Genomic DNA, 27666 nt, shown 5'->3' on the forward strand with positions numbered 1-27666 from the left:
CCCACTGCAAGTTCCTAACACCCAGTACTAGCATGGCCTTAACACCTCTTCAGTTAAAAAAAAAAAAAAATCTATTGTAAAGCATGTTTATTCTTGATATTTTCTGCTAGATCAATTTGGTTAAACTCTTCAAACCTTTTCCAGTTTTCTCAAATCTTCCCCCTCATTCTCAACAGTTATGTGACATTTTTTATTTCACATTATTTCCTACACAACCCAGAACTTTTTCTTCACCTCACAGAGAATATGTATTAGCTGTACTCCAAATGGAGCTCTTCATCTGGATGTCCAGCTCTTCATCTGGATTGCTCCATAAGGAGTCAAACTAGATGTGTCTGAAAGTCAAATAATTATATTCTACCCAAACCTGCTTCTATTCCTATCTTCTCTCTTGGTAAATGGAATTCACGTATCTATCAATTTTCCAATTCTAAAGTCTTGGACCCTTCCTACCCTCCGCTGGGTCAGGTTTAGTTAATTACAAAATGCTTTATGTTACTCATGACAATTTCTTCTTCTCATTCTCCCTGGGGCATTTTGCTCCATTATGGCTTGTGTTATAGACCATCAATTAACATGGCTCCCTATAGGCCCCGACTTCGCATCTCCAAAATGTTCTTTCTAACACAGAAGTTTTATTATTTTCTCCTGGGTTTCCAAGGTTTAGGTCTTCACTATCACCTCATGGAGTGTTTTTTTAAACTTTTATTTTCCAAGAGAACTTAAATCCTTGATATTTAAAGCCCATTAAAGCAGTGTTCCTTTGGTGAAGGGGGGTGCAGGGGACATGAACACAGAGAAACCTAGTCACTCTGCCTTTCCCCCTCTATTTCAGACACTCCTGAAATACCCTTAATGAGACCACAGGGCCTAGAAAATGCCATTAAGATGATAAAAGCTGAGTTCTACAGCATTAAGTGCGATGCTATGCAGCTTCTAGAGTCTGCCTGTAGTTCAAAATGCTCTATGTCGCATTGCTCCATGTACTCCAGACCCTTTTCATATCCAACTCTTGTCTGTGACTTTAAAATGCTCCGGTTACTCAGAATTCTGTACTTTCCTGCACGATGTTTCCTCTGCCCTTATCTCATCGCACAATCTGACTTCTTCAAGCCTCAGGTAATGCTTCACTCTAATTCAATAGCACATGCTGTGATCCGTGCTACGAATGCAATGATCAATAAGATGAGTGTGGAACTGGGCACCAACCATGGGACCCTTGTAAAAGTCACACCATCTACCTCTGGTTCATCCTTGCCCCCCGCACCCAGTGCCGACCCCCCCCATGCCAACTCAGCACAAACTGCTGGAATGAGCTACCTTTAGCTAAATTGGCTTTGTTTTTGTGTAGGATAACAATTGATAGTAGTTATTAATAGCCTACTGTATCTAAGAATATAGTAATTGAAGAGAATATAATATGATTTATTTACTGGTACAGACACTCATACTATATATTCCTATCGGGCTCCACGAGGTCCAAAACATTGACTCCGTAATAGTAGTAAAGGTACTTTGTTAACCATGGGTAGGTGTAAGACAGTTTTATTATTTTTTATTAGTTGCTTTATAAGGCAAAAAGAGAAAAGATTTTCCTAGCATGCTTTAACTAAGATCATGCAGCAAATTGACCTGTTTTCCCATTTAATTATCCATTTCATTAATTCATTATTTCATGCATCCAACTATCCATTTTTTAATACAGGTTATATGCCAGGCATTCTGTAGGAAAGCTGAGGATCCTTTAGAGCCAAGCAAAAGACAGACAATTAGGTGATCAAGTATATTACAATAAAATAAATGCAATGATCTACTTATCAGGATCATGTGACTGAGATTTTAACTGTAAATTGAAATTATCCAGGTTAAGTAGAGGTAAGGGCAGATACAGTTTGGGACAGAATAGAAAGGGAGTTCCAAGAAGAGAAAGTAACATGTACATTTCTTTTCTCCTATAAACAACATGTCCCATCAAAGGACAATACACAAAATGTAAGACAATCAGTAGTTACTCATTCAAAAATATGTATTTATACTTACAATGTACCACATCCTATGCAAAGTGCTATGGATACATCAGTGAGCAAAATGGAACTCTCCCCACTCCATAGATATTTACAATCTGTGGGGAGAGGAAGACTAATAAGCAAGTAAGAACGTATAGCATGCCAGATGAGATTAGTGCTACTGGGGAAATGAATCATACAGACAGCACAGGTTGAAGCTCAGGATGACTGGAAATCCTGGGCTTCTCATGACTGAGTGAAACTGAGATACGGGTCATAAGAAAATCATATTTGATGGTCCCAGAACAGATGTATTGGACCTTAGAAGTGTTGGACGCAGCCTGGAGGTGGGTTTGCAGGAGTAGTCCTGGCAGGATCAGAGTCTTGATGGCCTTAGGAGGTTGAAGGAAGGTAGAATTACTGGGATCACTGAGAGATCTATGCCTTGGCTCAGTTGGGCTGAAGTAGATCAAATTACTGGAGGCGAATGGCTGGAAAAGATGGAAGAGAGGTAGCCAAGGCCATATGGTAAAGAGTTTTGTCTGTCATGCTAAGTTTTGAATTTTATCCAGAAGAAATTGGAAAGCCATTATAAGGTTTTAAGCCAGAAAATAATCACACTGCCAGTGGTGTGGAGGCTATCATGAAGGGGATTGAGGCTGAAGGTGTATAAAAGAATCCAGAAGATATTTAGGCTTGAAAAAAATAACAACTGTCTCTGAAAAAGTTAAGTTACTTTTTCTTTGGCCCCTTCTCACGGCCTAGCCCATGTTGCGATGGTTAATTGATTTGTGCTGTTAAGCTATAATATTATTAGTGGAATACAACTTTCCTCATGCTTTCTATGTAATCAGAGAATCATAACACAAGTACATTTTTTAGGTAGAAAAGGAGAAACAATTCCTTTTTGTCCATAAGGAAGTTAATCAAATTAAGAACAGAAAGCTGCACAATGAAAATGAAGTACTTGAACCTTTGGGAAAACATTCTTTTGCCAAGTGACTTTACTGAATGTTCTTGCCAAAAGACACACTTCATTAATTGTGCTGAGAAGAAACTATACAGAACTCTTATCAGGACTATCTTGAGGATATTAAAAGTGTGTGTGTGTGTGTGTGTGTGCGTGTGTGTGTGTATGTGTGTACACTCTTTACTGTAGGTAGCTTTATAGGTCTTTTGTGTCTAATAAGCTACTTCAGTTTCCAGAATGCTAAAACGGGCAGACAATTTCCTGAGAAACACAAACTGAACAGAGTAAAGGCTTAAGTGACTATGAAATAGGGAGATTCTTGGCATATAGTAGGCATTTCAAATATATTTGTACATTTATTAATGTTGATTCACATTTACTGTATAATAATGATTCTATACAGTCTGTGCAGCTTACATGTCTACATACAAATGCTCTTGAAATTAAGATAAAATCGTTTCTATCCACTGGCAAATTAGCATTTATTTATATCAACCATTACATTTCTTATGCCTCCATAATACCAAATCCACACTTCAAATTATTATTATTAGTAGTAGTGATCCACACATTATTTTACTCCAATAAATCTTCTATTGTGAAAACCCTTCACTGAAGCCAGAGATAACCCCATAACTTTAAGTACCCATTCATGATAAAATTACTGTCAGTTAAGGAAAAGTTTCCCTATTATCTCCCCTTTCATTATTAAATGGGTTTGAATACATTGGACTTAATTATACAGGTGTCTTATTCTTTCTGAATATTCTTAATAAAATTTTGGTGTTCAAATTTTCCATCTTTACTATTAGGTGTATAGTAAATAAAAAATAAAGGGATTTTTATAGTTTCAGTTACATCTTAATAATTACATATTACATGATAGTGTTATCTTAAGATTATTGCACTGTCATGTTCACAAATATTTTTTACCATTTTTGAGATGCTAATAAAGACAAGTATGGCATTCAGTACCTTGCAGAGTTCTAACGCAATCATAACATTATTTAATATGTGATATGATCTAAAAATGCCTAGTAATAGCCAGAAAATATTCAGTGGTATTGAGCATTTGCTTTGATCCACTAGAATGAAAGCCTTGTAAAAGTGGGACTTTTCACCGTGCTTTGTTCAATGCTTTTTCCCTAATGCCTAGAACCTAATTTTACATGACTAACAATTAAAGGTCCTTAATATTTATTTGGCTTTATGTTTATAAAGGGCATGCTAGTTTCATACTCATTAGAAAAAAAACAGATAAGCAAAAAGAAAATCATTCGTAATCCGTATCTCTGTAAGAAAATGCTGGTAAAATTTTGGTAAACATGTATGCATGTATGTGTATATTTATACATGCAGACACACATGTACACACACTTCTCATAAACATGTATTATAATGGATGGTCAAAAAATGGGCTGAATGTAAGATGAACATTTGGAGCTTGCAGACATGGCTAGGATTTGTAATTTCCTTCCAAAGGTTTATGAAATAATCAATGTATGCACTCTTAAGAGTCTTGGAAACTAGACTCCTAAAACAAAAGGTCATTTATTGAGAGGCAGGAGACAGACTTCTTTTGATTTATTTTCTTCTCTCTTACCCCATGGAATTATCCTCAAAGCATGAAATCCCAATTCAGATTGCCTTTTGAATTGTGGCTGCATTACTTATCTTTGTATCTGTTTGGCCAAATGTAAATGGAGATAAGTGCATCTATCTTACTTGGTATTGTAGGACTCAAAAACATAATGTATTAGGTGTATTATAAATTTTCAATGCATGCCAGCTATTACCATTATTCATTAAACAGGTTGTTTTCCAGAGTTTTAGCTTGCAGACATAGGATAATGGTCAGATTTAATGTAGGGGTTTTTTTTGTTTTGTTTTGTTATTTGTTTTCCTAAGATGTCGTATATTCTGAAAGAGTACAGTAAAATTTAAGGAGTATTATTGGGATTTCTTTATAATGTGACAAAAATAGAAATTTTGGTTTCATGACCTAATTTGTTTCCTTCCCCCCATACTTAGGTATATTTAAAGAACTGAGAGTAATTCAGCCAACTTTTCAATTCTTTACCTGCAGACATTACATAGCTTGCATTGTCCAACATGGTAGCCACTTGTCCAGTGCAGCTATTTTATTTAAATTAGTTGACAAATAAGACAAGAATTCCTCATTCACATCAGCCTCATTTCATGTCCTCAACAGAAATGTGGTTTATGCTACTATCTTGACAGAGCATGTATATGTATAACATTTTTCTCTCAGTGCAAAATACTGCATTGGATGGGACTGATGTGTACAGATCTTGTTTTAACTGCTTTTGAAAAGAGCCTACAGCTTGGAATTAGATGACCTGTCTTTAGCCCTTGATTCCTCAGATTATTATGTGACCATCAGCAGTTTACTTTACTCTCTGGGTTTTCACCCTCTTGTCTATAAAACAAACTTATAGAGTCAAATAAGACCATTGTGTTTCGGTGTTGTTGACACACAGCCAGAGTGTTGTTATTCCTTCCTCACAGAAGTGGCCTTAGAACATTACCCCCAAAGACCTGTGCTTCAAACCCTGTTCCTTGTAATTGTTTGTTTGAGTTTTTGCCAATGTTCAAACATGAACCTCAGAGTGTGTTCTTAGAGGGACTTGGCTGACCTTGCTTTCTTGTCAGCGACAAAATCCTACTGCCTATCCTGACTTATGAGGAATCACCGTCTATTTTACATTCCTTGTTGATTGGCACCTCAGTCTATCTTATTTTGTTGCCAGTTTGTAAGCATAAAAAGATAATTCTAATCCTATCTTAAGACAAACTTAGTTGGAAGGGTAAAAATCATGAAATGTATGATAATGCTGAACAATTGCTTTTGCTCTTGATTATCTATGCTACTCATCATAACTATTAAAATGGATATGAGAAGTAGGATTATACTATGTGACAAATTGCTTCATAAGCCTGATAAATTTCTGCATATTGAACCAGTATTAACAAAAATTGAAAAGCCAGATTGCCAGTGATTTATTGCCTTAGAAGTTTAGACATGCGATTCGTGTTATTAGTTTTGAATATTTCATTTGAATAGATGAAGGGAAACTGGAGATAATGTTAATGTTTTCAGTATCTGAAATGCAAGTGTTTGAAAATAAAACTGGCGGAGGCAGTGATTGACGTGGACCCCAAGCTTATTTGCTAATAATTGAATCTTGAGACTGGAATTAAAAGTAGCTATTAGAACAAAACTTTTCAGGTTATTCTTTCCAGAAATGGAGTATCTGGATTTTAGTAAAATGAAAATTATGTGCTTGGAGAATATGATAACAGTAGGCAATGTTCAATTTGACAAGTGCTAACTATTTTTGTAGTTAAAACTGTGAAGAGAATGTTTATATATTTGAATGTTTATATATATGTATGTATATTTAATATATGTGTGTGTGTGTGTGTTGTATGACAAAATCATCATAAAAACAGAAAATTGCTCTCAAAGTACAAGATAATTTTCCTAATAAAGTTAATATACTATAATTACAATGCTTATTTTTTACTTAGTATCTTGTGTACTGTTACATATATATGTATACATGTATAGCTATATATGGGTATGTGGACATAAAAGGTGTGTGTATGCAGACACTTCACTTTTGTGAAGATATATTTAAAGAAGATAACCTCAGGAAAGTCAGAGAACCTGCAAAATGCGTGTCAATCAAGTACATGACAGAGCTAAATATTGGCCCCTTGAGTCCAAAGAAACACCTTTTGTTTTGCCTAGCTTCATGTTCATCTCTAGTTCTCAACAGAGTTGCACTAATCTTTGGATGGGTTAAATAGACTTTGTTAACGGGAAGTGGAATTTTGAGCCTCTTCACCAGAGGTTATTGGAGCTAAAGAGGAATGGAGGATCCGATTAACCATCTCACTGAGGAGCTATAGTCAAGAAACCAGGCTTGCTTGTTTTCCATTTGCGTTGTTTTCTGGGTGTTCCGGATAACCACTAGCATAATCTGTCTAAAAGGAAAAGGACTTGACATTAGGGCAATGGACTGTCATAGAAGGAGATAAGTAGTATGAAAGACCTTTAGCCAGGGTTAGGGAAAGGAACACAAATTATAAATGGTAGAGTAGAATATCCATCTCTAGACAGATTGAGGCTCAGGGTCTGCTTTCTGAAAATAAAACTAAAATATAAAGATGCATTTTCACCACAGAAGAGAAAGTGGGCTGATCTCTAGGAGGGAGAAGAGTAGGAACAAACCTGTGAGCTTTTTCATCAATTCAACACCTCAAGATTTAGGAAAGTCCAGCTCTACAAATTTTTTTGTTATAAAGTAATTGTGAAAAAGGTCTTTGACATTGCTTCTTTTTTTTTTTTAATGCATTCTATAATTCATTGCAAAAAAAAAAGTGTATGTTTTACCTCAAATTTGGCTGTAATTGGAGTTGGCGAAGAGTTAAATAGTTCCTCAGTGTGTGTTGTCATGTATGCCCATGATTTATTTTTTTTGTAAACTTTAAATCCTTTTGAATGCAAAATTATGACACAATTAAACACATAATACAGCTTTTAGTTTACAACATGTCATGAACAGCAAATGGGAAGGGAAGTATTTATTCATTTTGTCAAACAAAAAGAATTTTAGGACACTAATATGTTTTTTCAGAAAGGTTGGGGCTAAATATAAATTATATGTGTATGTTCATGTTCAATATATACATATACATACATATATACATATACAATATATACAATACATACGGGAAAGGCAAACAAAATCATGTGGTCCTCACATTCTCTAACTGTTTATATTCAGTATTATGAAAGCTGCTAGTGAAAGACCATGCACCTTAGTTTTTATGAATACAAACGAATGATCAAAAGTATTCCAAATAAGTGCAAATGTATAATAAGTTTGGCATTCTTTCAAATAAATGTCACAGCGTATTCTTTTCATTCTTTCTTATTTCATTCTGAGTTTTTGTGTAAAAGATTTAAAACAAGCTGATTAAATCATTCCAGTACCATAAGAGGGAAGCATAGAGGAGATTATCTCATCAGGCAGGATGCGTCATAGTTTACCCAACCATAACTCAAGGGCTCTCTTCTCCACGGCTGGAAGTTATGGTCATGTCAAGGGTCACCACCAAAATGACTTTTTTAATCTGCTTATTCTTATAGACTATGTTTTATTTGGTGAGTTAGAAATAGTTTTTTTTTTTTGTTTTGTTTTTAAAGCTTAAGATTGTTTTAAATTCTGCCTTTTTTTTTATTTAAAAATAACTATATTAGTTTGTATTAGGTATGTATTAGTGATGCTTCTGTTAAGAAGGAAAATCAGTTTATTATATTTTTTCAATAACTATAAATAGAAGTAGAATTAACGTGAAGCATAGAGATGTTTTTGAAATAAATAAGACTTTGGTAAAGAAAACGAAGGAAGGATGTGAAGTAGTGTTTTTCAAACTGTGGGTAGGGACATATTAGTCTGTAATGAATTCAATTTAGAGGGTCTTTGACAGAATTTTGAGAATGAAATGGAATAGTAAAGAGAATAAGTTAACATAGAAAAGAAAATCTTAGGCCAGTTATGATCCTTAGTGTGTGCAAAAGGATCATGCTGTATTAAGATGTAAATTGTTTTTCTTCTCCTTACTATTGGCCTTGAACCAACGATAGTCTGTAAACTCTTAGTATGGAATAAAGATGATGGATTTGCTCGCTGTGAAACTCTGGGAAATTAATCTCGATAAGCCTGTTTCTCATCTATAAAATGGGAGTAACACAATCTACCTCACAGGGTCGATGTGAGAGTTAAGTGTGATGACACATTTTAAAGCTCCTAGCATGGTTCCTGCCATGTATTTGCCATTCCACAAATGGTTCCTTGTATTAGTAGTGACAGTGTAAATGATAAAAGTAACTTATGACTTTTCATAACGCATTAAATTATATGCTGGTTATCGTGAGATGGCTGCAGGAGATGACAGATATTCATCAAAGGAAGTAGAATAGAGGACAAGATATGCTCAAGTAGAGGTGCACTAAGGAGTTACAGGCTTGCACACACCAGTAGAACTGTATTTGGTTGGGGTGATTCCCTCTAGTCTAGTAACTCCTGGTTGATTAGGAACACAGTAGCCATTCAGCCCATTAGCCATCCCATCCAAACACCTCTTTTGTTGCCAAATGAACCTCAAAGGATATTTGGGGTTTACGTTCAAGTCTTATCAGGTACATGGGATCTGGTTGCAGACACATCTCTGTAAGATGGAAATACCTGTTTAGTGGGAATAAGTTTCAGTTTGATTATCATTGGCCAGATAATCTGCAAGCGTCGGCTGTTGGGAACAGACCTTGAAGTTCTCTAGCCTTGTCTTAGCCACTGTGAATGGGTTTCAGAAATTAAGTATGAACCATATTCGAACCACACTACAGTCATGTCTTCTTACCTTTCTAATTAAATGTCTGTCAGTTTATCCAGATTTTTGGTTATGTTCTGTTTCTCTCTTACTCATGGGTAAATTCTTTGATGGCCAAAAGGATGTCTTGTTCATGGTGCTGGCAAATATTTGACACAAATATGTGTTTCTATGAATGAATGATTCCTGATTATCAGCATATAAATCATACTGTGACAGACTTACATTTTTTCTTTAACTTTTTATTATTATTATTAGTTTCAGGTGTACAAAACAATGTAATAGACATTTATACCCCTCACAAAGTGATACCCCCCCTACCCCCAATCTACTACCCCTCTGACATCATATATAGCAGTTACAGTTCCAACTGACTCTATTCCTTATGCTGTATTCCACATCCTGTGGAAAACACACACACACACACACACACACACACACACACATACACACACACACACACATATATAATTATATAGTTGACATTCATTATTATTCAGCTTCAGCTTCAGATGTACAGCACAGTGGTCAGACATCTACACAGTCCATGAAGTAATCTCCCTAATAAGACAAGTGTCCATCAGATACCCTACAAAATCTTTACAACATTATCGATTATATTCCCCAAACTGTCTTTCGTATCCCTGTGGCCATCTTGGGGTTAGCAATTGTGCTTTCTAATCCCCTCACCTTCTCCTTCATAATGAGGCCAATTTTATGTATCTTCCCTGCTGTATAGCTGTCACTGCTTAAAGCAGAAAAAAACTAGAATTGAAAATGGTTCCTGATGCACTCAAATCTGTCTACATCTCACCCTGGACAATAGCATCCTGACCTTAACATCCTCCAGTGGGTGACCAGAGCATTCTCAGTGTCTCCAAATCCCCCCAAATTCTCCATGGTTTACAGCAGTCATAGGATATGTCTGACTCTGCAGTGGAGTTCCAGAGAGTTTTGTTATCTTATACCTAGAAATATATAGCTCTCTACATGGTCTAGGCTTTAAACTCTCTGTTTCTTTGTCGGTTTTTTTGCGTGAGAGAGCTGTGTATATTTTGAAGAATGTAAAAACCACATTTCTTTTCCAGGTCTGAGAATGAATAAAGGTGCCATAACCCCTCCCCGTACTTCTCCTTCAAATACGTGTTCCCCTGAAGTCATCCATCTGAAGGATATTGTCTGTTACCTGTCTCTCCTTGAAAGAGGAAGACCTGAGGATAAACTCGAATGTATGTAGTTCTTCATTTAGTTTGCTTGCTACCGTTGGGAACTTAAAATGACATCTACTATGGTTGTCTAGATTTTTGTTAAATAAAGTGACCTTGATTAATAATTAAAAAAAAAAAATTCCTCCAATTGAGAACCAGACAATTAAAGGATATCAAGAATCTATCATTTACAGGTTCTTTGTCAAGTTCTATGTATAACCAAGTATTTCTTGAGCATATTTCTCTGTCAAAGGACTATTTTTTTAAATGTTGCTCAGTTTGGTAACAAGATGATATTGGAAAGTATCCTTTGCATTGTTTAAATAAAAGAAAGAAAGAAAAAAACAACAACATTCATTTCAGGTATATGAGGAGGTCTTCCCCTTAGGCAGCAAGAAGGTTCACTGTCCACATGCATCCTGAGCCTACCTCCCTTGGAAATTTGTCTTGAAACCTTCAGCCCTAACACTTTCTTTGCCCGGAACAAATGATTTCTCAAGTACTAACCATGGGAGTCTCATTTATAGAAGATGTCTTGGGTGGTTTCAATAATTAAACAACAGCTCTGTTTGTTTCTTCTGCAATACAGCAAGTATTTCAGATAGAAAATTTCCGTCTAGTTGCAAGGATATCAGTTGCTCTCTTTTAGAAAATATAGTGACTGGGCTCTCTCTGGTGGCAGACTATACTCATTGCAATGCAAGAAAAATAGTTTTTCAAACATTTACTCTAAGGCTGATCATTTGTTTAGTAATCTATTCTGTCTCCCAAGCTCTTGCTAAACACAGAGATGGTGGTGTCTTCAATAATCTGATTAACTTAATTACATTGGATGTTATTAAAATGAATTAAAAATTCTTGCTACTGAAATGATAGTGGAGATAACGAATCCTACATTTGGCATTTCTAAAGCAAATATAGAACATTGTGACATTTCAGAATTATGATTAGGAAGTATGTTTATTTAAATTCAATAGTAACTTGTTGATAATATTTATCTTACTAATAAAAAATTACTATAATATGCTTGAGTCACACCTGCTTTTGAGTAGGCTATATTAACATTATTCTTTAAATAAATATTTATTATTCCTAAATGTTGAATATTTGCATTTCAAGATTTATTTGTATTCCTAAGAACCTACAGAAGTCTCTCTCATTCCAAAATAAATATTAATGTTCAGTGAATTTCTATTGAAGTGACAGCCAGAGAGAAAGTTTGCTCAGGTGTTATCAGGACCATATTTGTGATGATTTTAAAAATATAAAGGCAAATATTTTTTTCCAGATCTGAGACTGAATAAAGGCACTGTCACCCCTCCCCAACATGGTCTTTGTGTTGCAGTTTAATTCTTTTTGTAGGCCAACTGGAAGGATTTTGTTTTTAAGTTAGAATTCCTAAGAGACCTGCTTTTAGGTTCTCAATTTGAGCCTATGTATTAACAAATTTCGTCCACAATTGCAGGCAGAAGGTTGACACACAAATCTTCATAACCACTTGATGAATGAAGTCAAACGTGACCTTCCACTTTGCTCTCTTCGGTGTTATCAACCCCCTTCGCTCTGTTCTTTTTTTAATTTTCCAGCTCTCTTTCAAGCTTACGCCAGATTCATGTGTATTGTCCTTTTTTTCCTTAACTATTTCTTCAGACTCTTCTCATAGGCAGACTTGTAATGGCATGGTATTATTACTGTGATTTTCCCCAGACTCTTCAAAGTAAATGTAGTTCAATTTCAGAAGCACTTTGAAATATACCTAGACTCCAGGTATGCTCTAGTTCTCTTCTCAACTGTCCTCTAATTTGAAGGACCTTAAGCTGGCCCTTAGTCATCTGGAACTTGTATTTGTTTGTTTGTTTATTTGTTTTTAAAAGCCAATGCCTGGCCCTTTCTGACATCAATTAAGTCAGAATTCATTCCCCTCACCCGCTTCCTGAACAATATACAGTACTATAGATTTTCCCCTTCTACAATTGCAAATTTACGAATTCCTAACATTCATGTATTCTTTCATAGTTATAGATTTTAACTTTTTTTGAGTAAGACTTTAAAGAAATTTTATTTAATATATGCTTGTTAATTTAATATATACTTATTTCCAAAGCAATTATGACTTATTAAGCACAATATAAGCTAGAGGAACGAAAAGAAGAAAAACAATGATAATTAACACAGAAATCGATATGTCCATACACCTAGTATAATTAACTTTGTATGTGAATACTGAATTTGGATTTTGATTTCCCTAATTGACACCTCTATCTGAGTGACATGGGCATATTTAAAACAAACAAACAAACAAAAATCCTCTTCACACGTCTGTTTTCCCATCTGTAAAATTGGGATCATACCAATGTCTATGTCATATGATTGCTATCAGGATTGAATGAACCAATATTGTTCATGTAAATTCCTTCACATTTATTAGTTTATGTGTTTGTGAAGTGAAATAAAAGTTAAGCATCCTGTCCCTTAACCACTTCACTTCTTCCTGAATTTGCCTGCTCTCCTTTGGCCTCCTCTCCCTTCAAATATAGACTGACACTATAGTCCACGATGCCAGTCATTCTTTCACACTTCATTTCAGGCACTCAATTGATCTGCTTATATACTGAGGTGGTAGAGATTTACTGAAATAAAAATATAAGTCTATGGATCAACCCCAACTGGGCTTCAGCATGTCTCTGCTCATCAGCTTCTAGTTCAAAGTTATTCTAGATGCTTTGTTTCTTCACAGTTTGACCCCAGCCTACCTTGCCAGTCTTGCATTCGGCTTGACTTGTGCACAAACGACGCCCCAGTCACATGGATCTACTTTTCAATCATCCGACAAACCCCGAACTTTCTCAACTTCGTGCCTTTGCTTATAATGTGCATTTGCTGGGGGCGTTCATTCCCAATGTATATTAAAGGTACACATTGAGGCCTAGCTCATGTCATGAATCTTCTTGCCATGTCCAAATCAGATTGATTTTGCTCTCCCTCCTCGTACCCTTGCACGGGCACCTACCATTTATGTGAGTGTGTATGTGTGTATTTGTATGGCTGTTTCCACAGACAGATGCTCAATAAATGATAGTTAAATGGAATTGTACTGAAGGTAATGGGTACTTGAGGACAGTAATTCAATTATTTAAAGCATGAAATGATACTATTAGGTTGGTGCAAAAGTAATCGCGGTTGAAAAGGTTAAAAATAATTGCAAAAACCTCAACTACTTTTGCACTAACCCAATAATTTCATGTATACTGTGACTTTAAAAAGCATGATATTCACATTTGGATTAGTGTTTATAAATTATTAGTGACTTAACTAGAATAATATTTAAGTTAGCTTACATTCAATTCACTGAAAATATATCACTAAAGAGAAATCAGTAGAAAAATAACCAGACAATAGATCATTGATGTGCAGATAATGAAGACTAACCTGTATGTTAGTTACTGCTATGTACAGTATTAATCTCAGAATAACTGAAATTTAATGTGAAGAGACCCTAAAGATCATGCAGTCAACCTCACTATAGTGTCAATTAAAAAGCTGAAGCCCAGAAAGACTGGTTATTAATTATACCACCAGTTTATCTATTTGTGACTAAAACTCACAATTTCTGACCTTCTGTATAAGTGCTCTTTTTATTTTGAAAAACATCCTCTCATTGTTTTTATTGTTTCTCTTGTGAAAAAAAGAGAAAATAATACTGTATTATGTTAGATGTTACAAACTCCAAGCAGCTAATATTTCCACCTCTGCCCTGAATATTTATTCAGTAGGTATTGAAATATATAAAATGGTAAAAAAAAATATTGTGAATTAAAGAAATTCCAGCTTAAGTGCCTTTTAAAATATATATTTTCTGATGTTCGATAACAAATTCCGTATTCATGTTTTTTTATCATCTTACATATTATGCAAGATACGAAAACACCAGGGTATATGTAATAAGATGTTCAAGGAGAAAATATAAAAACAAAAAACTTGCAAATCTTTTGGAAGAGAAAAAAGAATTACCTTTATATTGCATAATATGCCTTTGCTGTGATCTTTTAACCATATTCATGTGTGGGCACATAATTGTTTCTATGTAAAGTGTAATTGCATGAGCATAAAAATAGGAAAAATGTGGGTTAAACTAGCTTGTAACTTTGTAACAGGTGCTCACCTTTGGAAGCTATCCTGTTGACAGAATGATTTTAATTTTGGGTTTAAATTAATTTTGCACCTAAATATTTATATCATTATTATGTTGGTTTAAAAAATAAAATCTATTTGCTTAATAGTAACTTGACCGTGGGGCCTAACTTAACTTTTAAAGTTTAAGAAAAAATAGTATTATAACATTTGAAGATAGGTGTTAATTTTATCAATATTATTCAGATACAGTTTCTTTTTTCATTTTTTAAAGATTTTTATTAAAAATATAGTTAGCATATGTTATATTAGTTTCAGGTGTACACAGTAGTTACTCAACATTTACATACCTAAAGAATTGGTCACCATGATAAGTCCAGCAACCATTGATACTGTGCCGTTCTATCACATTATATTGACTTCTTGTACATTACATCCCAATGACTTACTTGTTTTATACCTGGAAATTTGGGCCACTGACTGCCCTTCACTTTCCCTCCTCATTTAAATTTTTCAATTAAAGTTGACAGTAAATGTTGTTTTATATTAATGTCAGGTGTACAACATATGGTTAGACATTTGTATACATACATCTAACACCATACATAGTTATTATGATATTATTGACTATATTCCTTATTCTATACCTTATATCCCCATGACTACTTTGTAACAACCAATTTTTACTTCCTAATCCCTTCCCCTTTTTCACCCACTCCCGCAAGACCCCTCCCATCTTGCAGCCATCAAAATGTTCTCTGTATCTATGAATTTGTTTTGTTTATTTGTTTAGTTCTTCAGATTCCACATATAAGTGAAATCACATTACATCTTTCTGTCTCTGTCTGACATACTCCACTCAATACAATACCCAACAAGTCAATCCATGCTGCTGTAGATGGCAAAAACCCATTCCCTTCCATGGCCGAGCAATATTACATTGTATATTTATATACCACTTTATCCATCCATCCATTGATAAACATCCAGGCTGCCTCCACATCTTGGCCATTGTAAACAATGCCGCAATCAACATATAGATGCATATGTCCCCTTGAAGTGTTTTGGGATTCTTTGGGTAAATACCAGGAAGTGGGATTACTGGATCCCCTCTTTGTCTTTTGTTACCATTTTTGTTTTAAAGTCAATTTTGCCTGATATAAGTATGCTACCCCATCTTTTTTGTTGTTTTTGGTGTTGTTTTCTTCCATGAAATAACTTTTTCCATCCCTTTACTTTCAGTCTGTGCATGTCTTTCAATTGAAGTGAGTCTCTTGTGGCAGCATATGTAAGGGTTTTGTTTTCTTATCCTGTCTGCCACTCTAGGTTTTGATTGAAGCAGTTAATCCACTTTCGTTGAGAGCAATTGTTGATAGATATGTAGTTATTGCCATTTTATTATTCATAGTTTGATCTTTTATTTATTTATTTTTTCCCATCTTAAAGAAGTCCCTTTAACATTCCTTGTCAATACTGGTTTTGTGGTGATGAACTCCTTTAGCTTTTTCTTGAATGGGAAACTATCTGTCTTTCGATTCTAAATCATAGCTTTGCTGAGTAGAGTACTCTGTTTTAGGTCCTTGGTTTTTTTTTTTTGGTTTTTTTTTTAATCACTTTGAATATTTGGGCCAATCCCTTCTGGCCTGAAAAGTTTCTGTTGAGAAAGCAGCTGACAGCCTTATGGGAGCTCCATTTTGTGTCACTAACTGTTTTCCTCTTTCTGCTTTTAGGATTCTCTCTTAGCCTTTAAGCTTTGCTGTTTTAATTATAATGTGTCTTGGGGTGGGCCTGTTTGGTTTTATCTTTCTGGGAACTCTCTTCACTACTGGGTTTGTATGTCTGTTTCCTTCACCAGGTTAGGAAAGGTTTCAGTCAGTATTTCTTCAAATAGATTCTCAATCCCTTGCTTTCTCTCTTCTTCTGGTACCCCAATGATGCAAATGTTGTTATGCTTGATGTTGTCCCTGAGATCTCTTAAACTATCCTCATTTGTTTTCTTCTCTTTTTTTTCTTTTCTTTGCTTTTACATTTTGCTGTTCCGATTGGGTGTTTTCTACTACCTTGTCTCCTAAATCACTTTTTCAGTCCTTTGCTTAATCTAGTCTGCTGGTGATTCCTTCTAATGAATTCTTCAGTTCAGTTTCTGGATTCTTTTCTTCTGACTGGTTCTTTTTCATGGTTGCTGTGTCATTTTTCATGCTAGCTATGTCGTTGTTAAAGTTCTCCCTCAGTTCCTTGAACATCCTTATAACCGTTGTTTTGAACTGTCTCTGGTAGCTTGCTTGCTTCCATTTTTTTTTAGTTCTTTTTCTGGAGTTTTTGCCTGTTCTTTCATTTGGGAAGTATCTCTTTGTTTTCTCATTTTGGCTGCCTCTCTGTATTTGCTTCTATGTGTTAGGTAGGGCTGCTATTTCTCCCAGTCTTGCCTGGTGTCAAGATTCATTAGAGATGAGAAAGGGAACTTATACTCTTCATATTCAATGTATAGACTCACATAATTACCCTGTCCTTGGTATAGTAAACCCTACTGTCAGAATTCCTAAGTACCTTGAGTTCAGAATTCCTGTGGTTGGACTGCTTTAGAGCTCAAAGGTCCAATCTTCTACTTGGGTGGAGAGTTGGCATACTCTCAGGTGCAATGTGTGAGGGCTAGTATTTGAAGGTCTGATTTTTTTTCATGAAGATTATCAGTTTTCAAACTCATCAGGCTTTCTGTACACATCTTTGCCTCCTTTCACTACCAGCTTAACTTTCTATTTCTCAATTTCTGTTAGTCACCACGTATTTTTGAGCTTCTAAAATTGGGTTATTCTTTTCTCCTCACATTTTCTTTGTGCTTGTGGATTAATGCTTATTTCATTCCTTACTGTTACTACGGTGGCACTTCAATGGAAAGCCAAGATAAGTATGTGTGCTCAATACTTCGTATTTTACGTGACCCCACTACAGTTTCAAATTAGGAAAGCTACTTATCTCTAAAAATTAAAATCCTAGAATTTCTCTCTCTTATCCAGCACCAAATAAAACTTTTATTCTTGATTTAGACTGGGGAGCCTTAGAGTAAATGATACATAGGGCTCCATATATGTCTGCTATTTTTATTATTGCCATTATTATTGATTAAAGTTCTCCAACTTTCTTCCTTGATAAATTAGTCAGAATTCATAGACAGCTATTAACTCCTATTAATGTGTTGAGAAAATAATTATGTGAAACATATTTGGGTTTTCCTTCAGGCAATAGTGAACTAATTGTTTTCAGACCAGCTTTCTCTACTGGAAACATCTAGAAAATTTAGATACAAGAATATATATATATATATATATATATATATATATATATATATATATACACATATATGTATATATATATAATCTGAAATATTCAGGGAATTATTAAGACAAGTTGGATTTGTGGGTCAAATTACTGAGGACAGTGGCTGGCTTTTGACACTATTTTTAAATTGTAAATTCTTACAATTACAACTGAGAGAGGCTGAGCAGCTGAACAGTTTTGAAAGACTGGTCTTGGGGAAAAACATTTGAATTCCAGGGTCTTTCTAATAAGTATGTGATGGTCTCTAATTGTGGTTTAAATTTTTATTTTCTTTATGATTCATGATGTTCAGCACTTCTTTATGATTGGCCATTAATATATTTTCCTTTTTGAAATATTTGCTTTTTTTTTGCCTCTTTGTTTATTTGGTTGTTTGTCATTTTATTACTGAGCTTTAGGATTTGTTCATATATTCTGGTTCTGTGTCAGATGTGTGTTCTGAAAAATTTTCAAGTGTATGGCAGCTTATATTATTTTCTTTGTTTCTTTTTTCTTTTTCTTCTATTTTTTTTTTTTGATGAGCAAAAGTTCTAATTTTGATGACATTTAATTTTTTTTAATTATTATTTTGTCATTGATGATTCATGTTGGATTACCTTAATGTTGTGAAGGTGTTTTTCTATATTTTCTTCTAGAAGCTTTATACATTAGTTTTAATGTTAAAGAGTTTATTTTTTTAAGTCATAGCTTGTTCTAAAATTCAAAATCATTTTGACATAATATTTATGTTTAGCATGAAGTAAGAGTCAAGGTTATTTTTTCTATATGAATATCCATCTATTTCCATTGCCATTTTTTAAAAGTATTTCCCTTATCTCCTTGAATTATTTTGGGGTTCTTATTAACCATGTGTCTGTGTATCTCTATCTGAACTCTATTCTCTCCTGTTGTTATATTTGTCTGCCCTTAAGCCAGAACTTCACTTTCTTGATTACCCTTGACTTTTAGCAACTCTTGAGAAGTCAGGTAATATAAACCTTCCAAATTTGTTTTCCCTTTTTGAGGTTCTTTTGGGAAGTCTTAGTCTTTTTTATTTCTGCATAAATTTTAAAATTGGCATGTCGATTTCTAAAACAAAGCTAAAGTTGAACAAAGTTAAAGGGTATGATTCATTGCATATCAAGATATATATATATTTTTAAAAAGCTGTAGTAATTAAGACAGTGTGGTATTGATGCAATAATAGACATGTCAATGGAACAGAATGGAGAATCCAGAGACTGACCCCAACCTATATGGATACTTGATTGTGACAAAGTTGGCACTGCAGAACAGTGAAGATTATCTTTTCAGTAATTGGGTATCCATACTATTCCTTTTCCTATTGTAACAAATCACCCCTAAAGCTTAGTGGTTTAAGACAACAGAATTCGTTTTTTTATCTCTCATTTTTATGTCTGGAAAAAGCTTAATTGGGCAGTTCTGACTATAGGTCTCTCATGTAACTGCAATGAGACAGGCTAGAACTGAAACAGTGGGGGTCTGGAATATCCTGGGATCGTGCAAGCCTATCTGGACAATGAACATATGAAAATCAGCTCAATCTCACTAGTAATCAGGGAAATGAAAATTAAAACCTTAGTGACATACCACTACACCTTCAGCAAATTAGCTTAAATTTGATGGGCATTACCCAGTGTTGGTGAGGATGTGGAGCAAGTCAAACTCTAATAGGCTGCTACTGAGAATCTAGTTGGTAAAACCACTTTGAAATGTTTGGCAATATTACTAAAGGTAAACATTTGCAAATTCTTTGACCCAGACATTCCTTTTACTCGTTGATAACCAACTGGCAAATGTTCATCTGAGCATAAACTCCATTTACAATAAAGTTTATAGAAATAGCAAATTGGAGACAACCTAAATATTGCTCAAGTTTAGAATGAATACATTGTGATATTTTTATACCTTAGAATAATATGCAGAAAATAGGTGAGTGAATGTTACACTAGTACAGATGAAGATCAGAAACATAATATACAATAAATGATGTTAAAATCAAAAGAGTGCATATAGAAGTCAGGAGAGTGCTTAACTTTGGAAAGGGGAGAGGAAATAACAATGGGGGAGCATTTGTATTATGAGAGGGGTTCTGTTGTATTAGCAATCTTGTATTCCTTGACTTGGGTAATTAGTTTCATTGGTGTGTTCACTTTGATAATTTGTTGAATGTTGTACTTCTCCATAAGTGTAATGGTTCAATACTACGTTCATTTTTAAAAGCCAATGTTTAGTGTCATGGAAAACAGAGAAGCAAGTTAGTGTTTCATTATTTTTAATAAAGCAGGTTATTACTATTTCTTAAATTATATTAAGGAACACACAGAATCATTAGGCAGAGAACCAGATTTGGAGGCTACTTCTCCAGAAACAATGCAAAATTAAGAATAAATTGTACTGGGGAAAAAACAAAACAAAACAAAACAAAACACCATTGCTGTCTTTCTGAGCACAGAGCCCCTCTGCCCTGGATGATGTACCTCCAGTCACTGCTGCTGCTGCTGCTGCTGCTGCCTACTGTCACCAGAATGGATTCTTTGTAGGTCCTTGTTTCTTGGGTCACTAGCATCTGATTGATCATCTGGGCATGTGCTTCTGATTGGTAGAGCCTGGGTCATGTTGCAAGTCTACCTTCAAGTCAGGCTAGTAAAGGAAAGGTATCTGGTGTTTCATCTATGACTGTGCTTTGTAAAATGTGGCTTTCAGAACACAGTAAGAAGTTTCAGATATTGCCAGAAATGAACGATGGTTACTCACACGCACCTCCCACTTGTGTGTATGTCTTCAAGCTCATGTTTCTAGCAGGGTTTACCAATAGGTATAAAGTTCCCATACATCTGAGCGGCATGAAATGGTTTAGCAGTCTTTTACTTTCATAAGGATTCGCAGAATTACAGGTGTCCCTCCTTCTAACATACAGTTAGGCTTTCATAAGCCTTTGCCTTGTTCCTGGTACTTAACCTGTTCTCTGAGTGGTGTGTGAGTCCTTGCCATTGACAAACATATTTTTGCCATTTTCTGCTATACTAGAAAATTTTGAAATGGTTAGTATCCACGTTGTGATAATTGTGTTTTTCTTTTCCTTTTTTTCCCTTTTTGGATTTTACTCTCATTTATTGAGTATGTGAGACAGAACAATCATCATGGGTTGCAAATAAAGACATTTATGTCTATTAGCCAGTCTTTTATTTCTCTTAATTCAATAGGTACACATTTCCCCCTTACATTTTAGCATCTTTAAAGTATGTTTGCATTTTCAATACATAGAGCAGTACAGATTGGCCACATTTTTTTCTTCCTTTTAGTGATGTGCAGACACATTCAGTATCTTATAAAGAGTCATGTCTTAGAATTGGTGAAATATAATAATACTTTTTAAATAGAAAAATAAAAATTAGTTACAAATATATGTTCAAGTTCATTGCATAGTTGTATCTCCTGGTTATCAGTGTCTTTTTCTAATATTATAGACCTCAGACATCAAGATTCTCCAGGAAGTTAATACAAACCCAACACAAACCCTCACTTCCACTCCTCTATTTTTACAGCTGTGTCATTCTTCTCTGTTTATCTCAAATCGACACCTGCAGACTCTGCAATAGACTCCTGGTGATGTGGGAATTATACAAGGGAATCCCCAGGCTTGTCGTGGACCTCTGTCATCCTGCATTCCTGAGCTCAGTGCCACAAAGCCAGCACTCCTTTTCTTTACTTGATTAAAGAGCAGTTTCCCTATGAAACTACATCTCAGATTTAAACAAATGCACCATTATAACCATGATAATTATGCATTTTGTATCTTGTCATCCTCCATCAGAAAAATTCCCTCCTTTGACACTAACCTTTTCTTTCCCATACTGCTTGGTGATCAATCAAACAATGTCTTGTATTTGTGTAGTGAACTATGGCTTTTGATAGGCATTTGTGTGTATCACCTCACTTAATTTTCAGAACAAATGTGTATCTTATGACAGGGTGATTATTCTCATTTTACAGAGAAGAAAACGCTGTTTGACTAAGCTCATGCAAGAGAGGATGGTGGATTCCAAATTATAATTGATTTCCAAACCTCTGACTCACTTGTTTTTTTCTTATTCGCTCTGCCCTTTAATATCCAGTCTATCTTCTCCTCTACTATTTTTAAGTTACCATTTATTGCTCTTTTAATAAAGAATTTGAAAACCAATAGTACATTTTAGTGTTTCATAGATATATAACAAAAATTGATAGACTTTATATCTGGTAGCCAGTATGTTTATTGACTGATTAATTCATTTTCAATTTAGCTGGAGAATGATCTCACTAATCACTTGCTTTGAGTAAGGGAGGGATTTAGTATTTGTTTTCAACAGAAAATAAAATTTAAAGAATATGCCTTATCATAACACTGATCTTACTCACCTATAATCTTTTTTTTCACCATCTCTTTTATTTCTAGTTATGTTTCGTCTCTATGACACGGATGGGAATGGCTTTCTGGACAGCTCGGTAATTTTTTTCTTCAGATTTTCACAGAAAATTTCAAAGTGGTTTGTTCTGAAAAAATGCAATGAATAAATTTATAGCTATTACCACAGAAGATGCATTTAATATAGTTTTCATGCACTCACACGGCATTTTTATCATCTGACTTTTTAAAAGAGTGTGATCTGAAGAAACTTAGGATTACAGTTGTTGTATTGAATAATTTTACTACAAAAAAAGTGCCTTTTTATACACTGAAAGATAAAAAGGACTCCAACCTTGTCTGAATAAAACATGAGAAGGTTGAGGCCATTGATCTAGAAAGAAAAATAAAATTACGAGATTTGACACTACAGAAAATAACAAGAATGCAAGTAGAATTTAAAGGAATTATATAATCAACTTCATCGTTTCATTATTTTCCCACTTTTTAAAAGTACTCTTAATCATACATGCTTTTGAAATAGCTAAATACATTTACAAATTGCTTTGACGAGCTTCCCCTTTTAAAATTTCTCATCCAATTTTAAATGCAACTTGTTCATGCTATAGTTTTAGTTGGAAAAAGCAATAGAAGAAAAATACCATTTCTGTATGATTTAACTTAAAGGAATAATTAAAGTTTTATTTTATTCCTAATATATGCAAATCATTAACAGTTTTCAGAAGAGTAGTTAGACTCAGTTCTACTGCACAAATTAGTGCCTCCTGTAAATCTATCTCAGGCTCCATCCAATAATGTATTTCATAATGCTAATAACATTTTGCATATTACTTCCTGTTCTATAAAGGAAATATAAGGATATTAATAAAAGAGCAAGTGTCAGATTATGGAAATTTTGAAGTGCGCAGGTACCTCAAAACAAGTTTTGATATATTTAATATTGATTGAAATAAACATTATTTCTGGTAATGAGTTTCTCCATCACCTGATGTCCCTCCTTACGGCAGAACTCCAACAGACTTTTACAAGCAAAGCAATAGAGTTGGGGCATACTTTTGTAATACTGCAGAGGATAATGATGCATTAACTTCTCCAGAGAGCAACAAAAATATATAATTCCCACTCAGGAAAATGAACACCAGTCTGAATTGATGATCTGATTGTGGGAGTTGTTATGGTTAAGTCTCTCTCTTTTCAAATGGTATTATTTTTAAGTGCCTAGTAGTGTTCAGTTTTCTGTTTAGGAATATTAAGCTGCATGATACATTTGCTCATTTTCTGGTGGCATTTGACAGCTAGGAATTTAAATGTCTCCTAGGTCTTTCAATATGCTTATTGTAGCACTTCTGACTACACTAATGCAAATTATATTTTTACTGCAAATTTGTTTTATTTATTGTTTCTTTTTAATTAAATTAAAAGAATGTTTCTTTAGTACTAGGCTTTTAGCCATGGGTTGGCAGCTGATGTGAAAATTCAGTCAAATGTTTTTTTTTGGTCTTTGCCATTTTTTTGTTAACATATAGTAGATTACTAGCAATATCTGTGACTATATTCACAATATTAAACAATAAATTGGGGATAAATACCTTTGTTTTTTTATTAAGCTAGTCCTTTTTGTAATTAAAGCTCTGGATTTAATTTCTTTGTTTTCTTCCACAGAACTTACTGCCCAGTATAAATCCTTCGATATGAAGTTGAAATTGCACCTTCTGATGTTATTTGTCTTAGAAATTGAAAGGTGTAGCAGTTTACATATTAGAGGCAAAACAGAGGAAAATTGATACTTTGAAAAATGACCACTATGTCTAATAATATTAGTTAATGTTTATTGATCACTTGCAATATGCCAGACAAGATGAATGAATTTTATATAATAGCATGTTTAATCTTTGCAGCAACTCTACAAACTAAACAAGATTAGAATATTAAAAATAATACTTTTAGTGATGAAGAAACTGAGTTTTAGAGAGGTTAAGAGACTTACCTAATTTTGCATGTCTTTATAATGATCCACAAAAATTAGTTTCCACACCTGAAATCATAAAGTCCCTAAATCCAGGGACTTTAAGTATTCCAAACCATTAAGGTATAAGCAAAAATGGAGTAGGTGTAGGATTAGTAACACACACCTATTATTTCAAGGGATTTGTGTTTAAATTTTTTCTTATCTGTAATAAACATATTTATATTTTATTATTTCTGGAGCAACCTTTGTTACATAAATGACATTTTCATGATTAGATCTTTTCTGAAGAGTGTGAAAGTAGCTTTTATTATGATAGTTTTTCAGAGGGATCCATGACTTACCCCAAAAAGCACTTTACCATAATCTATTTTCATGCTATAAATGTTAACTACATTTATTAGATCAGAGAGTTGAGTAGAATCATCTTTGATTAATATATTTTGAAGCCTTATTATTTTATACTTATATTTTAAATTATCATAGTTTTAAACACCACTTTTAATTATATCATTTACTACGTTTAAAATTACTAGTATTTACAATGTATCTTTAATTTTTTCTGGAGAGAGAGAAAATTAAAACATTAAATAACAAGGTTTGAAAAAAATGTTTTATTTAGCCAAGCCATATGTATTTACTAGCAGCTCTTCAAGAGTTGATATTTGAGCAGAATAATGTGAAAATTCAAATTAAAATTCTATCCCCTCATAAAATAAACTCTACATGTACTTAGCCTTGCAATCTTGACCCTGAACACTCCCTATTATCCTAATGTATGGCTACCACAGTGGATATACATTCTCAGTGTATCAGAAATAAAAATAAACCTCTCAGTTGCCCTCCAACATTTTCTTCCACCCTTCCACACCTGCTTTCAAGCCAAAAGGTCAGGATACTCCATGACTTAAAAATCACATCTTGTGAAAATATGCCTGCTCCTACTTTTATCAGCTGTTCCTTTCCAAAGAAAGAGTTTCTTCCTTAAAATCTTCTACTGGAAGAAACTCTTTCTTTGTCTAGTGTGCCCTCTCCTGGTGAAGATTTCTAGACAAAGTAAAAAGTAAATTTATTTTTGGACTCTTCATGTATAGTTTACCAGACCTTTTAAAAAGATATATTTATATTTAATTTATATGTACATATATATTTAATTTTATATATAAATACATATATATATTTAATTAAAGTTTGAATAAAATAATTATTGCAAGTCAAAGTTAGAGTATTTACTAAGACTTTGTATTCATTTTCTCTCCTCTTCTTCCTCTCTGTCCCTGTCTCTTCTCCAGGAGCTAGAAAATATTATCAGTCAGATGATGCATGTCGCAGAGTACCTTGAGTGGGATGTCACTGAACTTAATCCAGTAGGTATATGAATGAATAACTGTTGGCTAAATTCTAGAAGGCCCCTTTGTCTTTTGTCTTTTTTGGAACCCTAATCTATTACTGTCATTTGATTTTTTTTTTGTTTTTTATAACTTTTAAATTACTCTTTCTAATCAGTAGCTAAAGTATGTGGTGTTCTGAAGCTCTTAGCAGTGGCTTTTGCTTTTCTTCCTCATGGAAATTAATTTGAGTGGTGGTCCTACATACATGTAAATTAACAGAAGCTGCTCATGGACATTGTCACATTGTCACCATGCCATCAAAAACGTCAGAATTGGTATATATGTTTTTGATCTCTATGATTTTCCTTGTATAGAAATTGCTAAAATAATCATTCTAAAAGAAGATGAAGGTGATTAAGATGATGAATGATAGTTTACTGTGTATAGTTCATTGTGCTATCTTTTGTATATGTGTTATTTAATGCTCGCAGCTCTCTGAGGTAGATACTACTATTTTATTCATTTTACACATGAGAAAATCGAGACTCCAAAATTGGCCAAAGTTCTTCAGCTAAATAAAGATAGAGCAAGGAAATGTTAATCAAATCAACTAAAGAAGTACCTAACAATGCATATAAAAACATAAAAACTTCTTATTTTTAATAGACTTATACCAAAGATACAACATAATTCAGATGTATATTAAAATGTAGTTGACTAGAAATTTTTACTTTAGCCACAATTTTGGGGGAGAGATAATAAGTGTTAGTGATTTCAGTTTATTTTTGAAAAGAACTAAGTTTAGCGAATTGTACATGAATCAAACAAATACAAATCAATTTTATTCAAATGGTTTATATTTTATATGAATTCAAAAACGCCTGTTCTTTAAGCACTGTTCACAATTACGCAGTTATCAGCGTGATAATGGCATGAATATGTGATGTAAGAGTTCTGCCGGCATTTCCCTTGCTTTGGAAATCATTGCCAGGAGAGTACAACAAAGTAATGTGCAATGTCATGTACAAAGGAGGACACCATTCTTACTGGGAAATGGCTTTTCCAAGTTTTAGCTCAACTGTTTTTTTCTTTCTTTTTTTGGATGTGAAAATGCACAGGCTGTGCTGTGCATATGCGTGGCAGATGTTAACAATGTTGCAGTTTGTCTATGGAATGATAAAGTTTATGGTAACATGTATTTAATTAGAGGAATACTACTTGGTTCATCTTAATACTATTTGCACTGAAATCGAGGGACTTCCTATAAATAAGGTTGCCCTTTTTGGTTATGTTAATCTAACACAACTTTCTCCATCCTGCTCACCTTAATACCTGTGAATATTATTCATCTATCCATAAAACCTCTTCTCACTGGAGTGAAGGAAGGAAGGGGGATCTTATAATCATCAGCTTTCAAAGCAAAAGTGGACACCACCACTTCCCCCAAAAAATATTTGGGAGGTGTGTGGCTTGGATTTCAGAGAGGGTGCTCTAGATTCTCTAAGGAAGGGACGAGTTGGTGGCCAGGCAGTCTAATTATGATAAATAACTGATGGGAAATACATAATAAAGTGTGTAGCATTATTTGTCTTTTTGTGGCACACACAGGTAAGTCTGCCACTTCTATTAAGTGATATAAATAGTAGAAAGTCAAGTAAAAGACTTCCCTTGTGATTTTGTGTGCTGTCAAATAACTGCCTCACCCTGCCTGATGATTCAACAGCTCTCCCCATTTGAAACAAGTGTGTGAATTTGTACACACTGTCAGACCCCAATAAACTTGGCATATGTGAACTAAGAGAATTGAGCATTTGAGGTTGATGGCAATTGGTAGGGAAGATGTTCTTGGAAGGGATTTAAAAAAAAAAAAAAAAAAACTTACCCAAGCTC

General features: G+C 34.1%; 1 protein-coding gene across 7 annotated transcripts in view; it reads left to right on the top strand.

The window, feature by feature from the left end:
* The window catches only part of DGKB (diacylglycerol kinase beta), a 698162-nt gene that overhangs the window by 205175 nt on the left and 465321 nt on the right, over positions 1 to 27666 (top strand). For all 7 annotated transcript variants that reach the window (XM_033088916.1, XM_033088914.1, XM_033088918.1 and 4 more), the window contains 3 exons: positions 10485 to 10625; positions 22510 to 22559; positions 25738 to 25812. In XM_033088916.1, coding sequence (XP_032944807.1) covers positions 10485 to 10625; positions 22510 to 22559; positions 25738 to 25812 — 266 coding nt within the window. The remainder of the gene's footprint in view (positions 1 to 10484; positions 10626 to 22509; positions 22560 to 25737; positions 25813 to 27666) is intronic.

This window comes from Rhinolophus ferrumequinum, chromosome 20 (genome assembly GCF_004115265.2).
Source record: "Rhinolophus ferrumequinum isolate MPI-CBG mRhiFer1 chromosome 20, mRhiFer1_v1.p, whole genome shotgun sequence".
NCBI classification, from domain to species: domain Eukaryota; kingdom Metazoa; phylum Chordata; class Mammalia; order Chiroptera; family Rhinolophidae; genus Rhinolophus; species Rhinolophus ferrumequinum.